We start from the raw sequence: 22,001 nt of genomic DNA, 5'->3' as shown, positions 1-22,001 counted from the left end.
TATAGTAGGGATGAGACCTGTAATCAAAGCGCCTGCCCTGGGAGGGCAGGATCTTTCGCTTGTCCCTGGTTTCCGTCAAAAAGGGATCCAGGTCTGGCTCCACTGAAGACTTGGTCTGCAGGTGCCGCCATCAAGATCCCCTGAGGCGGCTCAGAAAAATTGTGAGAGGTCTCAGCCCTGATTTGGAGGTTACCCTGCAAATCATGGGTACTTGAGCCCCCAGGAGACCAGGCAGTCATATACTGCCTATCTTCCAGTTGGTCTGGCTGCCTGTCATCTTGAAGAGGCAAAGTTTGAGGGGTGGCTCTGTATTCAGCCATCCTGGAATCTCTCACTGCCCTGTCAAACTGTTTGTCTATGGCTTTTTCTCTATGCCTGGCCTGTCTATCCTCAGCCCTAGAGGATCTCTTAGGGGCTAGAGCCCTAGCTCTAATCCTAGCTGCTGCCTCCATACCAGCAGACCTGGGCTTAGGAGATCCCTTTAAAGCCTTCTCTCTACCCTGCTGAGGAACTGACAATTTTTGATCAGCTCCCTTGGCGGCCATCTTTGAGCCCGCCAAAAATAACTGTCACTTGACAGGGGTAGAGAAAGGGAGAAAGAAGTAAAAAATAAAATAAAAAATATTCAGCCTAAGCTGTCAGCTACAGCCACAGTAGCTGTCCACCACTTCAGGAGGCTAGTGCGACCCAAAGTGGTTAGCTTAGCCCAGCTCCGCAATTCAAAAGCTGAGTCAGGGGAAAAAAGTTGAAATTACAGCAAGCCCTGACAGGTCAGAGGCTTGCAAGCCTGGCGCTGGCTGCATCGCAATTATCAGGCAGACTCAAGAGTCTCGCAGCTGCCATGGTGCTCTGGGGACTGGATGGGGGGGTCAGGATTTAATCCCAAAGGCCCAACTTGCATCATCACGGCATTATCATGTGACGTATTGCGTCTTTTTCCTCTTCACTAATCCAGGCATTGGCGTGGCCAGCATTGAAGCATCCGGCCTGTGGGCCACAAGTTTGACAGTCCTGCTATAGAGTAACAATAGAAAAATGGGTGGTTGCGCATAGACACATACCTGTAGCACCATGAACTGCAGCATGGAGTTATTCTATTATGCGACTAAGAAATCTTCAAACAGTAATGGTTTCAGATAGCTTTAACAACTATCTAGTAATTTCTGTGCCTTTATGCTTATAAGCATCTTTGTTAAATTGCCTTGATTGCCTCAGTTTCTGTTGAAGAAAATTATGTTGTTTATCAAGGTTAATGATTTTTAAAAAAAATAACTTTAAGCAAAGTGATGTCGTTTTCAATGGGTACAACAGAATAGCATAGTGTTTAATAACAAAAGTTGGAAGAAAATTTTAACTGCTCTAAAATGTTTTAAAAATGTGAAAAAATAGTGTTAAAGTATACATTTTCAAAAGTAGACATCATAAAAACCATTCAAAATGAAGACCAGTGTAATAATCTTTAACTAGGACAACAATAGTGCTGTATGTCAAGAGGTCATATAGGAAAATGATGAAGCATAAAAAAGGACTTTGCAGAATCACTACAAGTGAACACATAAATTACTAAACACAAATATAACTGCTTTATTTTGTATGTTAGTGAATGTATGTCCCCCCCTCAACTCAATATGATGAGTGGGTAGTATACAAGAAACAAGTTTTAACCAGAAAAAAACCATGTAATATTAAAAAACACAATATGAATATGAAATTCAGAATATAAATAGCGACCATAATAAAAACAGCTAAAATAGCTCTAGCAATAGCAATAGCACTTACTTATATACTGCTTCCTAGTGCCTTTACAACCTTCTTTAAGCGGTTTAGAGTCAGCATATTGTCCCCAATCTGGGTCCTCATTTTACCAACCTTGAATGGATGGAAGCCTGAGTCAACCTTGAACCAATCAGGATCGAACTGCTAAACTGCAGGCAACCAGAAGTTACTATAAGCAGCCTGCACTACTGCATTCTAACCACTGTGCTGCCACAGCTCCACTCGTTGTCCTAAATGCTTGGTTGAAAAGCCAAGTGTTAATGGCTATCCTATAGGTGAGCAGAGTTGGAGGATTGTAACAGAGAGCAGAGGCAGCCACTGAAAAGGCACACTTCCCATGTTCCATAAGGTGACAAGATCTAAAAGAGGGAACTTACAGCATGATCTTCTTTTGGGAGAGAGTGGGGCAGGCAGATATTCTTGGGAAAAGGTGGTTCCACAAGTAATCTGATCCTATGCATTTTTAAAGGTGATAACAGCACAACCTGTTACGCAAAAACAATGTTGTATTTTTTTTTATCCCACCTTTACTGTTTTAAAAATAACTCAAGATAGAGAACATACTTAATACTCCTTCCTCCTTTCTTCCACAACTCCTGTGAGATGGGCTGGGCTAAGAGAATGACCTGGTCAAAGTCATCAAGTCAGCTTTCATACCTAGACTGAGATTGGAACTCAGAATTTCCTGGTTCCTAAGCTATCACCTCAACCACACCACCAAACTGGCTTGAACAGAATATCTTCACACAATATGCAAAAACAATGACAAGGTTCACAGAAAAGATTTATCCTTATCCTACCAGATGATCCTACCATTTTAGCCCAGACTACTATATTGTGAAAACCAGTCTGTGGATTTTTCTTTTCATTACGTTATAGGTGCAAAGTGGGGTGAAACAAGCAGAAAAGCGATGGGTGAGGATGTCACCCACTCACTCCATTAGTAATGGCTGCAAGAACCAGTTTAGATTTTTCCTCGTTTTATAATCCAAGGACCTTGCAAGGGAAGCTGGGTTTATCCAAGATGACTGCTTCTAATGACAACCCTAGTTATTTTTCAGTAATTTATAATCACCTGCTAGACTCAAGATTAACGTTAGCTGTTTTATGGAAATGAAACCACAATAACATATCTTTTCAGATTTTATTGCATTTGTTCTTGATTTATTCTTTTTATCTTAAGCCACTTTGGACTCATATCTGAATTTTCAGACAAAATGCAATTTGTTTTTATTCACTTGCCTATGCACTGACATTGAAGTTATGCAGGAAGTAGACATTGTACCCTGATCCAGAATTTATTCTTTTGAAGAGTGATAATCATATTAACAGAATTCATCCATGCGTCTTAATACAGATTTCAGGTAATTTGCGTAATGAACATTGTGCAGAGGGGAAGTACATACATTTAATTCATTTTATATTCATTAGCTCTCTTTATGTAATTTACAGAAACCCATCATAGACATAGTGCTGTGGTCGAATGCATTATCTTAAACCAAGTTGTTTTCAGCAATGCTTGGTTGTAAATAGTTCCTGGGATCAACACAGGAATGCAAAGATTCCTCCATACTGAGAGGCAAGGGCACTCTGTCCATGTTCAAAGAGGTACTATCATGCACTCAAACCTTCCATCCTAATAAGCAAGAAAGTTGATTATCAGACAACCAGCCTTTTGAGGATCTTTTGCTAAACCGAATGGGAAAACGAGGCGGCCTCTTATTTTTTCCGAATAGCGGGGCAAAGCTCAACGGAGGCCCCGAGAGGGCGCAACCCAGGGCGGAACCCCACCCCGCTTGCTCTCTCGGCGGCCGTAGTGTTCAAGAGGACGCGAAGGGGGTGGGTGCGATGAGGTAGAGAATGGCCGCGCATGCGCAGTACCGAACCTAAGCGGCCGCGGTGATGGCTGCGCAGTGACGGTTGGATCTAACGGTTGCTATTGACATTGGAGCTGGGCGTGTGGTGGATGGCTCTTGCGCGGAGGGCGGCTAGGAGCGACAAAGCCGTTAGCTCTGCGGAAGAGGCGCAGGGAATCCGTGGTAATATGGACGCGCTGAAACTCTAGGCGGAGCAGCCTCCCCCGCCCCTACCAGAGCCGGGCCCAGGCCGTCTCCCTGAGCCGGGCTCGCGGATCCTGCCACCGCCCCCCGATGCGGGGCCTCCCCTCCGCCTGAGGCCCCCGGGGAGGGCGAGGGAGGAAGGCCGGCATGGCCGGCCGCCGGGAGTAATCCGTGGAGAGCCGCCGCTGGTAGCAAAGAAGAGCTGCGGCGGTGGCAGTGGCGGGGGCGGGGAGGGGGGGAGTTGAGCAGGCAAGTGGAGAAAAGCAGGCCCGGCCCTGGCTGTGACGGCGCGTCGATGCGGGGCTAGGAGCGCAGCCGCCCCTCGGCTTGCCCTGCCTGGGCGCGAAGCCGCGCTTTCTTCTCAGCCCGGAGCCGTTGGCCTCAGCGTCTGCGATGAACCCGGTGAATGCTACAGCCTTGTACATCTCCGCCAGTCGCCTGGTACTCAGCTACGGCCCCGGGGAAGATCCGCAGTGCCTGGCCGAGATCGGCAAGCTGCTGCCCTACTTCCGGCAGTCGCTCTCCTGCTGCGTGTGCGGTGAGTGAGGCGCTTTCTATTGTTCTGGGCCGCGGGCGAGCCGGCACCCTCCTTCGCCCTCCTTCCCTCCCTCCCTCCTTGTCTCCGTCAGTCCGTCCGTCTAGCTTGCTCTCGCCTCCCCTGTTACACCCACTGAAATGGGCAGGGAGCAATGCCGCCGCCGCCGCTGCCGCCGCCGCCTTTTCGGCCAAACCTCGTCAGCCGAGAGACGCATGCCCTCCGGTCGTCTTCCTCTGGGGAGTTTTGAAAGTTTTTGCCTTCTCTTTTTTCGGGTTTTACAAACTGCTTCGCAACTGAACTTGCTTGCCCTTTTGAGAAGATTTTGTAAATGGAAACTGGTCTGGATTTTCACGATGCAATCAAACAAAACTACATACTTAGCATTTGTGTGCTAGGCGAACTCAACCCGTGTACTGTATAGTGTGTTTCGTGTTAATTCCTAAAAATAGGTTAATGGAATAAATTGTAATTAACTTACCTATGGATATATATGCGTGGATACATCCATTACTTACAAACCAAGCAAGATTCTAGCAACAATTTAAAAATGTACAACTGAAATACTATTATTTAAATCCTTCGGTATGGTTGATTTCTGAAATCATTCGGATAGGCAACCTTTCCATAAACCTTCAAAATTGGGCTCTTTTTTGCTGTTCTACAAGACAACTTATGTTCATGCACTCTTTGATGTAGCCTTCCTTGCATTTGTAATATCTTAAAATCTTTAAGTTCATATCTTTAATTACAAATAAAAGTTGTATGTGAGTTCTATGTATTATGTCAAGTAGAAGTAGAACAACAGATTGGAACAGTAATGTTCAGAAAATTATTTCAAATTTGTAAGACCATCTGCACTGAGTTTTAAGGGGCAGTTATCTGATTTCAAAGAGAATGATATAAATGGGTGAATCACAGTTTAAACCCCTTGGTACTTAATTTTATTTATTGAAAAGTGTTTAATATTGTACGCTTATATTTTGGCTTTTTTCTGTATACTGCCCAGATTAACTTTGAGTTAGACATTTCTATATAAATTCATTAAATAAATATGGTGATTTGAAATTACAGTATGAGGTTTTGTTCATAGTAGAAGTTTTAATTTATTTAAAATGCAGATTATTTGCACCTTCACTTAAACTATTGTGTAAACTTAATAATTTCAAGTTTGTTCTGTCAGTATCGCAACTTTATGAAGAGTCTGTGATAGTATCACTGCCACAGTGTCTTTTTCCTCCATATAATTACTTTTTTGTCTTCGTTGCTTCTAAGCCACCGGTGTCAAATTCGCTATGTCATGTGACATTTTGCGATGTTTCCCCCCTTTCACAGATCTGGGGTAGAGGTGGCCTGTACGTGTTTCATCCAGCCCGCGGGCCACCAGATTGACAGCCATATTCTAAGCCAAGTGTACACAGTAACACTTCATAAATTTTGTGAGATAGGTGTGAATCCATACCGTCTCACCCAACCCATATTAGGTGTCACAAGGTTTTGTGTCATTTTTTAGCATAATTCAAGAATTAAAACACTATGGCCAGTCATATCTGTATATGAGAACCAGTTTGGCATGTAGATTAAAATCTGGGAGACAGCTCTAGTGCTTAAGCACAAGTTCATCTGGATGGCTTTGGGTCAGTCTTTCTGTCTCTTGAGTCCTAGAAGGAAAGCAGTGGCAAACCATTTCCAAAAATGTTTCCAAGAGAACTGCAGGGACTTTTCCAACCAGGAATTAAGACTTGAAGGCGTTTCTGTATTTCCTTTATTTATTGCTTTAAGCTGCTTGGACTCCCCATGATTGGGCTGTAAACAAATCTTAGTTATAATAAGGAATTTTATATAAGTGAATAGAATAATATTTGGACATAATATATAGTGTAAAAAAACAATAAAGGTCACCCCATTATATTGATGCACTCTGCTTATTTTAGTAATTAGATAGCAAAAGAAAAAACAACATAGACATTTATAGTATTGAGGCTGTTACTATAAAGATTGTAGTCATCTGCTGAATCAGCTTGCAGAATGTAAATATTAAATTCTACTGAACAGTGAAAAGTTGTAACATTTTCGTATTTCATGTGATAATGTGTTATTTTGTGTCATGGCTATTGCATTTTAAAATGAGCAATGCTTGAATTAATTATTGAAGTAAAATACAAAATAGCTTGTTTTCAGGTTGAATTCAAAGTCCTAGTAATGACTTCTAAAGCTCTACACCAGGGCTGTCAAACTCATGGCCTGCAGGCCAGATGCATCGCGTGCTGGCCATACCCATGCCCAGTTTAGCAAAGTGGGGCAGTGTTACGATACGTCATGTGATGACGCCGTGACGATGCGAGTTTGACATCCCTGCTCCACACTGTAAGGACAGATTATTTGAAAGATCACCTCTCCTCTCTTACAACTACTTATCCCATCAGGGCTGGAAGAAGAGCCTTTACTACTGCAGCACTTATTGCTTGAAACATCATTCCCCTCCCCCACGGGTTATACAGGTAGTCCTCAACTTACAACCATTCATTTAATTATCATTCGATGTTACAATGGCATTTAAAAAATGATTTATGACTTTTCTCACATTTGCAACCATTGCAACACCCCCATGATCACAAAATCAAAATTCAGATGCTTGGCAACTGACTCATATTTATGATGGTTGCAGTGTTCTGGGGTCATGTGGTCACATTTTGCGACCTTCTGACAATCAAAGTCAATGGGGAAGCCAGGTTCACTTAACTATGTTACGAACTTAATGGCAGGGATTCACTTAACAACTATGGTTGTAAAATGGGACAGAACATAGTTCTTGTTTAACAAAATAAATTTTGGGGTCAATTGTCATAAGTCGAGGACTACTTATAGTGGCCCTGAGTCTGCTGGCCTTTCAGAAGCTTCTCAAAACATACTTCATCATACTGACTGGAGATCAAGTGGTGATGGAATGGAGCCTGTTTGCTGGTTGTACTGTCAATCATCGTATGGCTTGTACTTTTACAAATTAAATTTTGTTTGGTTTTTAGTGGTTTTTATCTGGGTCGTTTATTTCTAACCATATTCTGTTTTTAAGTGTATGAATCACATATTTGAGATGGTCAACTATGTAAACTGAACGAATGGGTGCATAAGTAATGTAAGTTTTACATTGCTTTTTATATATTGGATTTTCCATTTTTATCACCTTTTTGAATTCTTGTTTTTAAAAGAATTGTCCCTTATGCTGGAAGGGACAATTTAACTTTTATTTTGGTTAAAAAAGAAAAACTTGCACCTGAGAGTCACAGCTAGGTATTTATTACTATAGAAGTACCTCATAGCAGTTTGGCATCTCTGGTAGGGAACCTTAATTTTGCTTAGTCCTGATTTTTCCAATCTCGTAATAGAATAACATAAGATTCCGCTTTAAAACCAGTTATAAATGAATTAAACTATCAATTTTAACAGATCTATAGTAAACAGATTTCTAATATGGTGGATAAAATTTCCATTTGGGCATTACCTCAAAATAAAAACATTTGTTGCATATGAAATAATTCAGATGATTTGTATAAACTCTTCAGTCATTTTCATTAGTTTTATTATTTGTATAATTGATCCAAATACTTACATTTTGGACTGAATTAATATTTACTTGCAAATATTCATTAAGCTGAGGTTTACTGTATAAAATAAATAAATGTTCATTTGCTTTTCTTTCTTTTTACTACCCATAACTGTTTTTGAGGTTGGTTTGTGGGTCAACATATTCTACAAACCTGGACAGTTTAAGAAACTGATTATACAAAATTTTAGCTCATTTTTAAAAACACTTTATATATACCCCTTTAGCTGTAGCAGGTGTCTCTATTCATAGAATGTCCTTGAACCTTAAACAGATGTGAGAGTAAAATGGCAAGAAGTCTTGTATTGTAAAGGTAGTTTTTAGGTTAGCAAGCTAACCAAAACCCTAATGTACTTTTTTTCATAGTCCCTGATATTCTTTTCTTATAACCTTATATAGAAAAAAGATTTTAGAAAGCAGCACCTTTCATTCTAGAGCCAAACTCTTAGTGTCTTCTTAGAACAATCTTTATTTGCATATAATTGCTTGCTTGCATATTAGCCCCTATAAGCTTCAATTTGAGGTTATGAATTTTCTGACCAATGCTGCAAGGTATTCAGCCTGATTGATCTACAACCCATAAAGTCAGTAGAATTCAATGCTTTGGTTGAATTATGTGCGCTGATGGTTAGAGTCTTCTGTTTTATGATTCCTGGAAAAAACGTTAAGATGTAAAAACTGTTAACACATACTACTTTTACAAAAAAAAAAACCCTCAATGTATTTTTTTATTTCTGTAAGTATAACTGCTTTAGCTTAGTTTAGATCTTGAATTTTATATTCTTGACAAGCTGAGGAATTCCTAGGGAGTTAATTGTATTGAACACAGTAGCATTTCGTTTCATGAGTAGGATTGTGTTGGTGTTAACGACCCAAAACATTGTTATTTCTTCAACTCAGATTCATACTCACATTCAGTCTGTCTGTGTTGCTTAATATCGCCTTACTTCTGCACTCCAGCTCTTCTTCTTCTCCATTTTTTTCTGCTGCTCCCAACAATTGTGGGCAGATTTCTTAATAAAAAGAAGAGAAAAATATAAAGTAAATATTGCTTAAATTCATGCATTAGCAAATATTCTTGATACTTTTAAATGATACTTGACTACCTTAGAATCTATATAAATTGTTTTAGTAGCCTAAATTGTTTTAGTAGGAAAAGTGTTTTACAAATACGTGTTCATTTTTTAATTCAGGGAGAAGGAAAAGGGTGTGTCTCCTTTTTTTAAATAGTGAGATTGTTTAGATTATAATATTTTAATATTGTAGGATTTTTTCCCAAAAATTTTGTAGTTGATCAAATTTTATAACCCTAAAAGAGGCTTTACTGTGGCACCACCATTCTTCCTATTCTTTTGACCTATCACCTGATAGTAAACAAAGAAGGTGTAAACCATATATCGTGTTTCCCCGAAAATAAGAGCCAGTTATTTTCTTTTACGGTTGAAAATAAGCACTTGAGCTTATTTTTGGGTTGGTCTTTTACTTTTTTGACATGGAGGAGGCAGCCCACGTGGTCACCTCATGGTGGCTCGGCCCGTTAATGATGACCCATGGATCAGCTGGGACAGCAAGGGCCAGGAACTGCCTCATTTTGTCTCTCTGGCACCTGGAGATGTTTCTGGCACATTCTTGCCAGCCTCAGCCTGCCCACAGCGCCAGGCAACTTTGTAGCCGAGGGCCCATCACCTCTGCAGCACACCTTGTGACTCAAGTAGGTGGTGACCACGGTTTGTGCTCTGCCAGTAGAGCTCGGGTCTTGCTCAAGCTGCTGCCATGATGAGGCAGAAGGCTGTGTGGTGTGTCAGAATTGGCTCCCCCTCACCTCTGCCTGCTGGGTTTGCTGCGTCTGCTGATCTCGTGGGGCCTCATCATCCTGTCTGCACTGCTCTCAGCAGCCCTACTGAGTTGATCCTGCCTAGTATGGGGCAACTCAGCCAAGATCTCCGGAGCGCCTCCCCTGCCACCAGCCCGCCAGGGCCCCCTTTGCCAGCGGTTGCACTGCCTTATGGGAATTCTGTGGTGGCCCTGTAGTGGGAGGGAGAGGGAAATTGCCCCTTTTTCCTTTGCACCCCCAAATCCCGTCTTTCATGGCTGCTGAGCCTTCATAACTCAATGTTACCTGCGAAGGCCTCTCAGTGCAACTTCAGAGCAAAGCCTTACCTGTGCAGGATTGCAACACTGAAGGCTTTGGATGGAGCCTTTTTAGATGTGCATCTATGCTGGGCCCAAGAAAAGGATGACTGGTAAACCCCCCCACCCTCCAATTTTCCTGCTGATCATCCTTTCCTCAAGTACTACACAGATGCACATTCCAGGATTGCAAGGCTGAAGGTTTGGATGGAGTCTTTTTGGGATGTGTGTCAGTGCTGGACTCAAGGAAAGGACAACCGGCAGGAAGTCCCCCCTATTTTCCTGCCAATTGTAGTTTCTTTGAACCAGCACAGATGCAAATCCCCAAAAGCCTCTATCCAAAGCCTTCAGCCTTTCAATCTGTGGCAAGCTGAAGCTGCGGCAGAGCATTGCATTGGGAGGCCTCCACAGGTAACATTGTGATCCGCATCTTGATCCAGTGAGAGGGGTGCTGGCTGGGCATTCGGGGAAGATGGGATTTGGGGGTACAAAGGAAGGGTCAATCTCCATCCTACTGCAGGCCGCCACAGAGCTCACAGAGGGCAGGCTGGAGGCAGGGAGGTGCTCCAGAGATCGGCTGAGTGCTGAGAGCACCGCAGCCAGGAGGGCGATGAGTCCCTGTGAGGCCAGCAGGTGCAGCAGGCCCAGCAGCCAGACAGAATTGGGAGGAGCTGATTCTGACACACTGCATGGCCTTCTGCTTGATCATAGCAGCAGCTTGAGGAACACCTGAGCTCCAGGCTGGTGGAGCATAAACTGTGGTCACCATCTGCTCCAGCGCCCCAAGATGAGCTGCAGAAGAGAGGGGCACTCGGCTGCAAGATTGCCTGGTACCATGGGCAGGGCTGGGGCTGGCAAGAGTGCACCGGAAACACTTCCAGGCAATTAGAGAGACAGAATGAGAGGCAGTTCCTGGCCCTTGCTATCTCAGATGATCCGCGGGCCGCAATTAAGGGGCTGAGTGAACATGAGACAGGGGAAATGAAGGGCTGCCTCCTGTGTTGGCCATGCCCACCGCTACACTAGTTTAGGGCAGGGTTTATATTAGACCAACCCCAAAAATCAGGCTAGGACTTATTTTCATGGTAGGTTGTATTTTTGGGGTAACGGTAGTATCATTATGGTTTAATGTCTTGAATATATTATTCCTCAAAGGATTTTACCTCAAAGGTTCTGCTATTTTTGTTTGGTTTTATATATTATATGTTTATTCTATCAAATGTCCAAAGAATTGTGGCTAATGAGAATATGGATATACATGTTCATCTTCCTTGTTCATTTCTTGGCAATACTTATACAACAACTGAATAAAGTGTTGTAATACTGTTGATTCTGACCAATACAGGGTTTACACTAAAGCCCACACTTTGATTTGGATTAGTGGTTACTGTGGCTTATATGTGTGTTGTCATTTCTTGTTTTTTATGGGTTTTATACTAATTTTTTAGTTATTAGCCACTGAGAATTCTGAATTTGAGATGTGCAGTCTTTGAATTTAAATAAATCAACAAGCATATTTTGTTGGAGCAGAATCTGTGGGGGAAAAGACCAGTACTGACTATATGGGCTACTAATGACTGTGCACATACCTTACTGAGTCCAGGTTGGTCATACCACTCTAGTTTATTTTGAGGAAGAAAAACTGCCATTCTACTTGTATTGCTGCAGCTCAGCTTTGTAAAGGATCAAAGGAAGAAGCTGGTAGTGCTAGTGGGAATTTTTTATACTAACTTGTGCGTATGCAACACAGATTTAGTTGACTCTATTATTGTTGAGAGAAGTAGTTGTTCAATCTAATGTTCTTCATAGGATTGTGAAGGAAAATGAGAGCAAGGGGAGCTGCACAGGTAGCCCTCGAATTACAGTTGTAAGGATTAGCTAGGATAAGGATTAGATGAGAATCATGATAAATTGAGTCATGCGACTGGTTTTGCAGCATTTTTTGCAGCAGTCATAAAGCCAACCTGTTTACAATAGGTGGTTTTTGCCAGAAATTGGAAATAAACACTGATTTTTGGTGAAAAATCTAAACCAGTCCTGTGCCCACGGGATGCTGCAAACAACTATAAATGTAGTCTAGTTGCCAAGTGCCAAAATGCAATCGTGTGACTGGGGGGGGGGGCAGACATCAGAACTTAAAATCCAGGTCATTTTGGGGTACATTTCAAACGGTCATGAAACCAGTTGACATTGGTATGCTTCTCTAAACTCATATATTTTCATGAGTTTTTATAATATGCACTCAATTTTTAATAACACTTTACATTGAACAAAATCTAAAAAGAGGTGCTGTTACACTGCAAGTTATCAAATCAAAAAGCTCATTAAGTACTAATCCTCCAAGATGCATGGAAATTTGGATGCAGCTGGCGCTTAACCTTTATGAACTCAAGAATGACATTTGTGAAATTTGAGTTGTGAATTTGAGTTGTAAAACAGCAATGTTATTAATCAAAATTCAAATTTGTATAGCTGTCCATCTAAAGCAGCTCTGGGCGCTGTACAACTATTAAATAAACAACAGATCTTAAATAATAAAAATAAAAATCTATGTTAAAAATAAACATTATAAAAACAAATATAAAAACAAAAATCCTGGGCAGAGAAAGGGAGAGAACATTAACAAATATGTATTCATAGTTTCCATTGTTTTCAATATCAAAGATTATAGCTCAAATATGCTATTCACCAATTCATAATAATAAAACTGATAAAAAAACTAATTTATGAAATTAAGAACATACTCCTATAGTAAAAGATTTAAAGATTTTTAAAAAGATTTTTAATTTCTTAATTTAAAATTTAAGCAAGAAGGAAATGCACTAGAATTGAAAGATGTGCATAATTCTGCTGCTCTGTGAACAATGCATTTGTTTTTGTGTCTTATTTATTCCACACAATTGTGTATCTTCAGGAGGGTTGCCTTTATAGAAAAATACTGTTTTTCTAAAAGGAATATTCAGAATCTGGAAAAAATAATATTTCTCCAGATTATATGTTCATTAACAATGTGACTTGTTAATAAAAAGGAGATGCAAGAATTTCACTTACAACAAAACTTGCAGATGTTGCTTTAACAAATAGTCACAAGTTAAGTCATATATTTGAAGAACAGATGGAACTTGTGCTCCTATTTTCTATATCATCTCTTAGAACATATTTTATTTCAGGATTTTCTGTTCTTACGAATTTCATATGCAAGGCATAGTGATAGTAACTCCAGTACTTAATTGTTTAGCATTCATGCATCCATAGTTGTCAATAAATAATATATTGTAGAGCCTCTGATGTTCCTTTTCTCTGTGGTTATCTTTTAATTGAGGTTTTTGTGAAAGACTATGTGACTCCATCACATAAAATGTTTTTTTCTATGGGTCATTCTGTGAGTACAGCCTTGTTATAGATATACATTTAATATTATTTTGACAATATATTTGACTATCTATAAAGAATCTGTGATAATAGCCTATCCTTTATTTCTTTAGAAAACAGTTGTACATGATGCATTTGTGCAAATTTCAAGTTTTGTTGTAAGTGAAATTCTTGCATCTCCTTTTTATTAACGTCACATTTTTAATGAACATACAATCAGTTAAGTGTCTTTTAATTTACACTGCATTTTTCCCTCTGATACACATTGTTATTGTTTGGCTGTCAGCTACATAGTATGTTACATATGTGCCATGGGGATTTGTTTCGTGAGAGAAAGAAACTTGAAAAAATAACACCTCATTCTAACATTTGTCTAGCATTTACAGTAATATAGCATGGATGGTGAGCAACAAATTCAGTGCTTTGGAATGACTAAATCCAATTCCATAGAAATTTGTAGCAAGAATAAGCAGTTTATGTTAGAAAACCATCAAATGTTACTGAACTGAAACAGTTTAACAATAGAGAAATAGGGAAGAATGCCTACACACCAACAGAAAGATGGATTATTCATTACATGAAATGTTTAATTTGCAGTTTAATTGCAGATAAAGGTGGCACACTCTTTTAGTAAATCTAAGGGAATTATCTTTTCACATTGGCATATCACAAGTTGGAAGACTTTGTCACTGGGACATTATTGTTCATTGAGCCTTCCTTTATTAGAGGATCCACATGAAGCGCTGATAATATTCAGTGGCAATATGCAAGAATTTAGAACAAACAGAAGGGAGCAAATGGTTTCTCACAAGTATAAACTAAATATGAACTTACATAGACCTACCCATACATTTTTAATGGTATGATACAGAAGTGGTTTGCATTTTTCTGGGCTATATACTTCCCAGTCTGTATGTGTCACCTCTACACATAGTTCCCCCTCTACTACTGTACTACAGGTAGTCCTTGGTTAACTATAGTAATTGGGATTGGAATTTCCACCACAAAGCCATGCAATCATAAAGCATGATGTCATGTATGCATTATTTAGTATTGGCAATCTTAGCAGTCATCGTTGCCATCATTAACCAAATCTCACTGATTGTTAGGCAAGGACTCACCTCAATCCAAGGCATTGATTAATGCTTATTTTTTTAATGGATTGGGTAAAGCTTATTTCTGTTAGAAAACTTACGTATTTACTTGAGGTTTCCCTATGTGTGGATCATACTGGAAATAACTATATTAGTTCCATGTGGTGGTTATGTATTTGGTGGTTCTGTATTTATAGTAAATTAGGATGAAATAATTACTTAGATATTACAAGTGCTTCATACGTGTGTACCTAGCTCTATGTACAAGTATTAAGGATGCAGCTGAGAACTGAATTATTCCCTTATATTTTGCATATATTCTCAGTTTGCTTCTTATTGGAAATTTCTTTCATGTAATATTTTCATCAGTTTTATTTTGTGCCTTATCTAGCATGACATGAGTAACTTTCTGCTATAACCTCTGAGAAAGTATTTAAACATTTTGGCTTGGAAGTATTAATTTGCATTTGTATGTGTATTCAAAGGCATATTTTAAGGCAAATTGGGAATTTAACTCAGACATAATAGTGCTTGCTATCTATAAAAAGGTTTAAGATTTTCTCTAAGGTTTTCTCTGAAATCTAACTAAATGTTGTATTTGCCTGAGGTTTCCCTATTGGTAATCCGAAGACTTCTTACCAATAGACATTAAAAAATGTGGATAGAACCTTTTTACTTTCTAAGTGAAGCTCCTGATTATTGCTCATTATTTCTCTTATTATTAGTTGCCTGCTGAGTAGGGTCAATGAAACATGTTCTCTGTATAGTGAGATGACAATAATTTATTCCCCTATCATTGATATTTTCAGCATTGGGGATTCTCTGTATCCAGAATGGGCATAGATAATGGCTTACTGGTCAAGTAGTATGTGCAATGCATAGCCAGTTTCTCTGTTTCTGCTTTATACTTTATATTTGAAGTATTGGAAAGCACCATAGGAATATTAATACCTTAAATATGTATGTGCATGCATAGCCACCCTTCCACACATACATACAATTTGGCCATTTTTTAAAAAATGTTATAGTATAGAATGCATTTTTTCTCTTTTGGTGATTAATCTTGATTGACAAATGTTTTACATCTCTGCTTTGATTCAATTTGTGTATTCTTCCCTTTATTTCTTATAAATAGGAATATTACACATTTCAAAATTCATACTTCACTAAAAACTGAATAATATCACATGCCTATTTAACATTTATTTATTAGACTTAATATAGTTTTAATCTTTCTTTAAAAGTTTAAACTATCACATAATTAACCAGAGAATATATTAGAGATCCTTGAATCATTCAGTCCAGAACAACTGTCAAATGCCATTATGGAAGTGTAGAAATTCTTGTATTTTGCTCTAATACAGTATTATAAATACTCGAGTACTGATAGTGAAGTTGAAAGTATGTGCCATCATAGGTTGATGATATGACAATTGTTGCCATTAGCCTAGCTAAAACATACAGCAGTGGCATTACACAAAGTTTCTATTATTGAAAAACAATGTTTATATTACTTTTGATTTTTTATAATCTCCTTTTTTTTCCTCTTAGGAAATCTGCTGCAAGATCCAATTGCACCCACCAACTCTACATGTCAACATTATGTCTGCAAAACCTGTAAAGGCAAGAAGATGATGATGAAACCATCATGTAGTTGGTGCAAAGACTATGAGCAGTTTGAAGAAAATAAACAGTTAAGCATTCTGGTGAACTGTTATAAAAAACTATGTGAGTACATAACACAGACGCCATTAGGACGAGATATTAAGCAAGCTGTGGATAGTTTCCCAGATCTTTTGACTTTGCTTAAAGATGGCACCCCACTCAATGTTGACACAGAAAAAGTATCTGATGAATCCTTGGCATTGTGTTTGATCCATTCCCCTTCTCCTTCAACTTCAGAGTATGCTAATGAGCCTCCAACAAGTTGTTCTATACCTGAAAGCACCTATGATTGTGATGTAAAAGGCTCCACCGTTAATGGTCTGCCCAGTTGTAATGGGCTCACAGTTGATAAACTTGGAGTAAATATTCCATCTCCTGAACATGGAAATACAGTCAATGTATGTAATCCTGGACAATACATAAAAACTGAAGATATTTCTAGTAGTCTTCAGCCTATGTGTGACATAGTTTCCCCTGGTGACTTGTGTGCAACCGGCATTGATATTCATAGTTTCAGTGAAGACATCAAACCTGGTGACCCTCTTTTACTTAGTGTTGAGGAAGTGCTACGGAGTTTGGACTCCAATGCAGGAGTATGTAGCCCTAATCTACAGCACAGCTTGGAAACCAATTTAACAAATTGTCCATTTTTGCAGCTTTCTCCCCCACCAACTAGCCACAATGTGTATATATCAGTGGATGCTTCACCTCATGGGATTTCATGTACAGCTGCAACACCTAAGGTAGCAAAATTAAACAGAAAGCGATCACGATCAGAAAGTGACAGTGAAAAGCTTCAGCATATTCCAATTTCTAGCATTCTTTGTGGCCCAACATTGGGAGCCTCAGCTCCAGTAATGATGAAACAAGAATCAAAGATGTCTTTGCAGTCAATAGCAACTGTACCTAATGGAGGTACTGCTCCTAAAATAGGTAAAACTGTATTATTATCAAATAAAAGCATGAAAAAAAATATAGACCATACCACCAAGAAATCTCATCCAAAATCTAAATCAGGAATGCTAAAAAAGTCAAAAGAAAAAAATCCTAGTAGTCATGTTGTGCCAGGAAGTCCAACAAAAACTGTGTACAAAAAGGCACAAGAGAAAAAGGGGTGCAAATGTGGCCGAGCTACACAAAATCCAAGTGTTCTTACATGTCGTGGCCAGCGCTGCCCTTGCTACTCAAATCGCAAAGCTTGTTTAGACTGCATATGCCGCGGCTGCCAAAATTCATACATGGCTAATGGGGAAAAGAAATTGGAGGCATTTGCAGTGCCAGAAAAGGCCTTGGAGCAGACTAGGCTTACTTTGGGCATTAATGTGACCAGCATTGCTGTGCGCAATGCCAGCACAAGTACCAGTGTAATTAATATGACAGGGTCACCGGTAACAACATTTTTAGCTGCCAGTACAAACGATGATAAGAACTTGGATGAAGCTATGGACATGAGATATGACTGCTGAGTCTTTCTTTCTCCCCTCCTTTGGTAAGGGGACTGCTACAATTTGAAGGCAGCTATGGTTCTCTTTAACTTGCCGGAGCTCCTGCATATAGATCACTTGTATCAAGTGTTTTCATTGCTATGTTGTGTGTTAGTGTCAGGGAAATAGTTTGCTGGTAATTGCGGAATTATCCCAAAACTGTCTTTAGATCTTACAACATCTCATAGTTTGAGATCAAATGCTAATGTAAATGATTTTTTAATACAGAACTACTTTTTGGCATATACTGACCTTGTTGTACCAATTCATGCTTTGTGCTTAATCAGAAATTGATTTAATATACTGAAATTATTTCTAGTCAGTCCATCACAGTTGTGCTAATTTATGATGTATCCATGTTCAGTATCATCATTGCAAGAAAAATGACATGCTAAACTAATAAAAACTTCAACAGCCAATCTTGTAATACCACATTATTTGTGGATAGGGAAGTTAATAATTCAGCACCTAAACTTTGTTCAGAAAATATATTACTATAATTGTCCAACTACTGTATGCTGACCTGAAACCAAGAAATGATCATATTGGACTTTAGCTTCAGTTGATATCACTCAAGACGTTCAAAAGTTTGATCATCTTTTGGAAAACAAAATGTTGGCATTCCTGTTTTTTAATTTCACACCTTTTTTTACAGATTGATGTCATTAATCTGTCATGCTATGTCATAAACTTCACATTTATCATTGGAATATTTTTGCTGAGTTCATTATGAAATAGATACTGTATTTTTTAATTGTTATGCTAGTTGGCTAAAAAATAAAAATGGTTTAAGTCTTATGCCAAAGTTATTGAGACATCATTATATTTTAGATTTTAAAATCTGACAGCTATCTGCACATTCTTGCAGTTCAAGACATGTAACACTGTCAAAACATAGTTTTCACTTGAAATTAACATTCTTTTCCAAGATTAAGTTCTTGGTTTTCCCCAATTTATATTCAGTTTTGTTTTTGCCTGGTTGGAACCAGGATACACAAGGGGAAATGTGGCAGGCGCCTAGATTAAATCCTACTGTGCAAGAGTAGAATATGTGAAGAATGGAGGTTTTCTTCGTTGATAACCTTAAAGAGCTGATAGAAATCCTGCTGATTATGCAGGATTTTGAAATTAATTCTATGTTACACCATTGGAAAAGTCAACCCACACTGAAAGTATGTTAATTCATGTCAATATTATTTGTGCCAGGATTGCTGTTTAATACTTAATTTTTTATTTTGCATAAAGTATGGGCTGACTAGAATAGAAAATATTGCGTTGTAGCCAATTAAATCTCTTCCTTACAACCCTTAGGAAGGAGGGGAAGACTGTCAGACAGGAAATGTCCAATTGCACAAGTCAAAGGTTTCTTTTGCCCTTTTTGTTATCTTGCTTTATAAAGGACTATGTTCTGATTTACAGCAATATTTCAGCAGCTGTTGTAAAAAGACATGATGCCCTAGATTCTTAAACACCTTTATGTTTGCCATCTAATTGTTAACTGGTTAACGGCATTGTTAATGAACTGTAACATTAGATATGTTGGATTTGGCACAAAGCATGTACAATGATGGTTACTAGGTCTAAAAATAAGACAAAAGTTTTGGATACTGTTTGGGTGATGTCTCTTTTTTCTTCTATAGTGTACCAGGTGTCATTTTATGTCAATGTGAGCAAATAATTATTTTGTTGACTTTCAGATTTGTTTTTTCCCCGTCTTTTCTATGGGTGGGGCAGGGTGTGGGGGGAGGGTTAAAGCCATAGGAAGAAGAATGTGATGTAAGTGTTCAGTATGTTTTTTTTTTGTTTCTGTTTGCAAGAAGAGTTGAAAAATATTTTTGATAATGAGAGTAAATAGTGGAAAATGCTCTTTAGTATTCCTGTCTTTTTTTGAGGCTAACTTCTTGAATTTTACATTTAATTTGTAATTTAATATGTCCTATTAAATATATCAGTTCAATATGAATATGATTTTTATGTGGACCAAATAGGATATGCCATGATTTATTTTCCATGTTTGAGTCTTAACTTTCTAAAACAAAACTTTCTTTCAGTATCTTAAGAAGGCTAATCAAATCAGAAGTCTGGAAAATTATCCTCGCATAAATGGTGCTATGGAAAGCTCATGGAAATAGCCATTAATTTTTTTCTTTCTTTCTAAATACTTCTGATGGTTCAGTTATGAAGTTCTACTGTGTAATAAGTATACCTTTTCTCCATACAGAATAATTTCAGTATTTTGCAGACACACAATACCATTCTCTTGGTTATTGAAATATTCCTTGGAATTGTTTATTTGTTATTCTGTATCTTTGATGGTTAATTTAAGTTTGTTTTAATGAAACAAATTTTCTTCTTCACTGCTATGGAAGCTGAGGTAATAAATGTCAGTCTGAAAACTGAATTTTGTAAAATAACATAAAACATTTAATGCTCAGAGTACTTTTTAAAAGATGTCTGTGCTCAATTTAATTAAATAATTATACAACTACCACGCTAGCCACAAAAGATTATCAAGAATAGTAGTTTGGAATCCCTATATTCTAACAACTTTTCTTTGTTCTTTTGGTTACTGTAAAAGAATTTTAGGGAAGGAAATTACATAAATACTTTTTTGCATTCTCTAATCTTTTCCATTGTTGCCTCTGAGTCTGACTGAATGAAAATATCTTTTATACTTAACTAAAAGGTGAGGGGGAGGACTTTTTGGCAACCTCTGCTAAATCTAGCTGTTGCTATAACTGCTTCATACATGATTTTCTTCCAGAACAAACTTTTTGGTAGAAAAATGTGTAAAGTGTTGCCCAAATGTTTGCCACACAGTCACTATTTTGAGCATTCACAGAACAATAAAAATGCACTAAAACTGAGAAATAAATGTGGAAAAATAACTTGCATATTTAAGTTCCAGTTGGTTGTTACAAGTTGTCTAAAAATAATTGAAAATAGTGATTCCACAAACACTGAGTTCAGATGTTGGTTTATAAAATTTATAAAATCCATAAGCAGAGTTTCATAGGAAATAGAACAAATTACAGTGAGGTAGGAAGACTAGATATTTTTTTTCTCTGGAATCTTGCTTTGTAAGCATTGTTTCATTTTTCAAAAATGAAAGGAAACATATAATTTTGAAAAGTTAGATTTGTCATTTCAGTGGGTAAAGGTTTCAGTTGCAAGGATTAGTCTTCACTTGCAAAGGTTCTAGATTTTTTTTGAAACCTAGTAGTGTGCAGTGATCTCTGCCTTTGCTTCTTGGGGTGATGTTCTACTGGCATTAAGGTTCTTACTATTTAAATGTTGTGAAGAATTGGTATGTGGTTGGAGTTATTTTCTAAAAACTCATGGTTTAGGTTCTGATGTATTTCTTTCAAAATGCAACCTCAATATCTCTTCAATGATGTGGCTGAAGTCATTGGTTTTCCTAAAGGTTGCTGTGAGACTATCATTTCTAAGGAAAACACTAGTGAATTAAATAAAAATGTTATAGTCTTTTCTTATAATTAATGCTGTAATGCTGAATGGTGTATCAATTTTGCCCAGATGGTACCTATTTAAACACAACTGCAGGGAAGATCACACTTCCAATATGTTTGGCTCGTTAAAGACAATACCTGATTAATCAGTTGTACAACAATTTGTATGCTCTTATTGTGCAATCATGTTATGTAATGATACAGCATAATTCTATTTTATAATCTTTTTAAATTATTTCATATACATGTCAAATATGAAACTAGTGTTCACAGCACAAAAAAATAGCAAAGTATGGGATTCTGGTACAACAGTTACTAAAACAGCTGATATGGATTTTTAGGGAAAAGTACAAGAAAGACATATATATCTTATAACTTCAGTTTTTCAAAAGGAGAGTAAGTGGTCTTGTGTCTTTTTCTATCTGCTTTAATATTGCATTGATTAAACTCACACAAATGGGGGGGAGTTTACAAATTGTATTTATTAATTTTACAGCTGTTTCTATTAACCGTCACATGTACTTCTTGAGATTTATACATCAAACTAAATCTCATATTGTATCTTAGACATGAATTCTAATTTTAATGAGAAAACCCCAAGAACTCTTGTTTAAAGTAAGATGGGAAAACCATAAAATCACAGAGTTGGAAGCAACAATTTAGTCCAGGGGTAGTCAACCTTTTATATCTACCGCCCACTTTTGTATCTCTGTTAGTAGTAAAATTTTCTCTAACTGCCCACCGGTTCCACAGAAATGGTGATTTATAAAGTAGGGGACAAAACCCCTACTGCCCACCATGAAAGCTGGAA

The 22,001-nt window shown here is 38.1% G+C and overlaps 1 protein-coding gene across 1 annotated transcript; it reads left to right on the top strand.

The window, feature by feature from the left end:
- Positions 1 to 2,957: 2,957 nt before the first annotated feature.
- On the top strand, positions 2,958 to 19,327 carry MSL2 (MSL complex subunit 2). The gene is made up of 2 exons (XM_026701350.2): positions 2,958 to 4,374; positions 16,123 to 19,327. Exons 1-2 carry the CDS (start codon positions 4,230 to 4,232, stop codon positions 17,700 to 17,702), a joined length of 1,725 nt encoding a protein of 574 aa, XP_026557135.1. The 5' UTR covers positions 2,958 to 4,229; the 3' UTR covers positions 17,703 to 19,327.
- The last annotated feature ends 2,674 nt before the right edge of the window (positions 19,328 to 22,001 follow it).

The sequence above is a fragment of the Pseudonaja textilis genome, chromosome 4 (assembly GCF_049901715.1).
Source record: "Pseudonaja textilis isolate UNSWEBS1 chromosome 4, rPseTex1.2, whole genome shotgun sequence".
Lineage (NCBI taxonomy): Eukaryota > Metazoa > Chordata > Lepidosauria > Squamata > Elapidae > Pseudonaja > Pseudonaja textilis.
The sequence above is the reverse complement of the archived record's forward strand: the minus strand, read 5'-3'. Positions and strand labels throughout refer to the sequence as shown.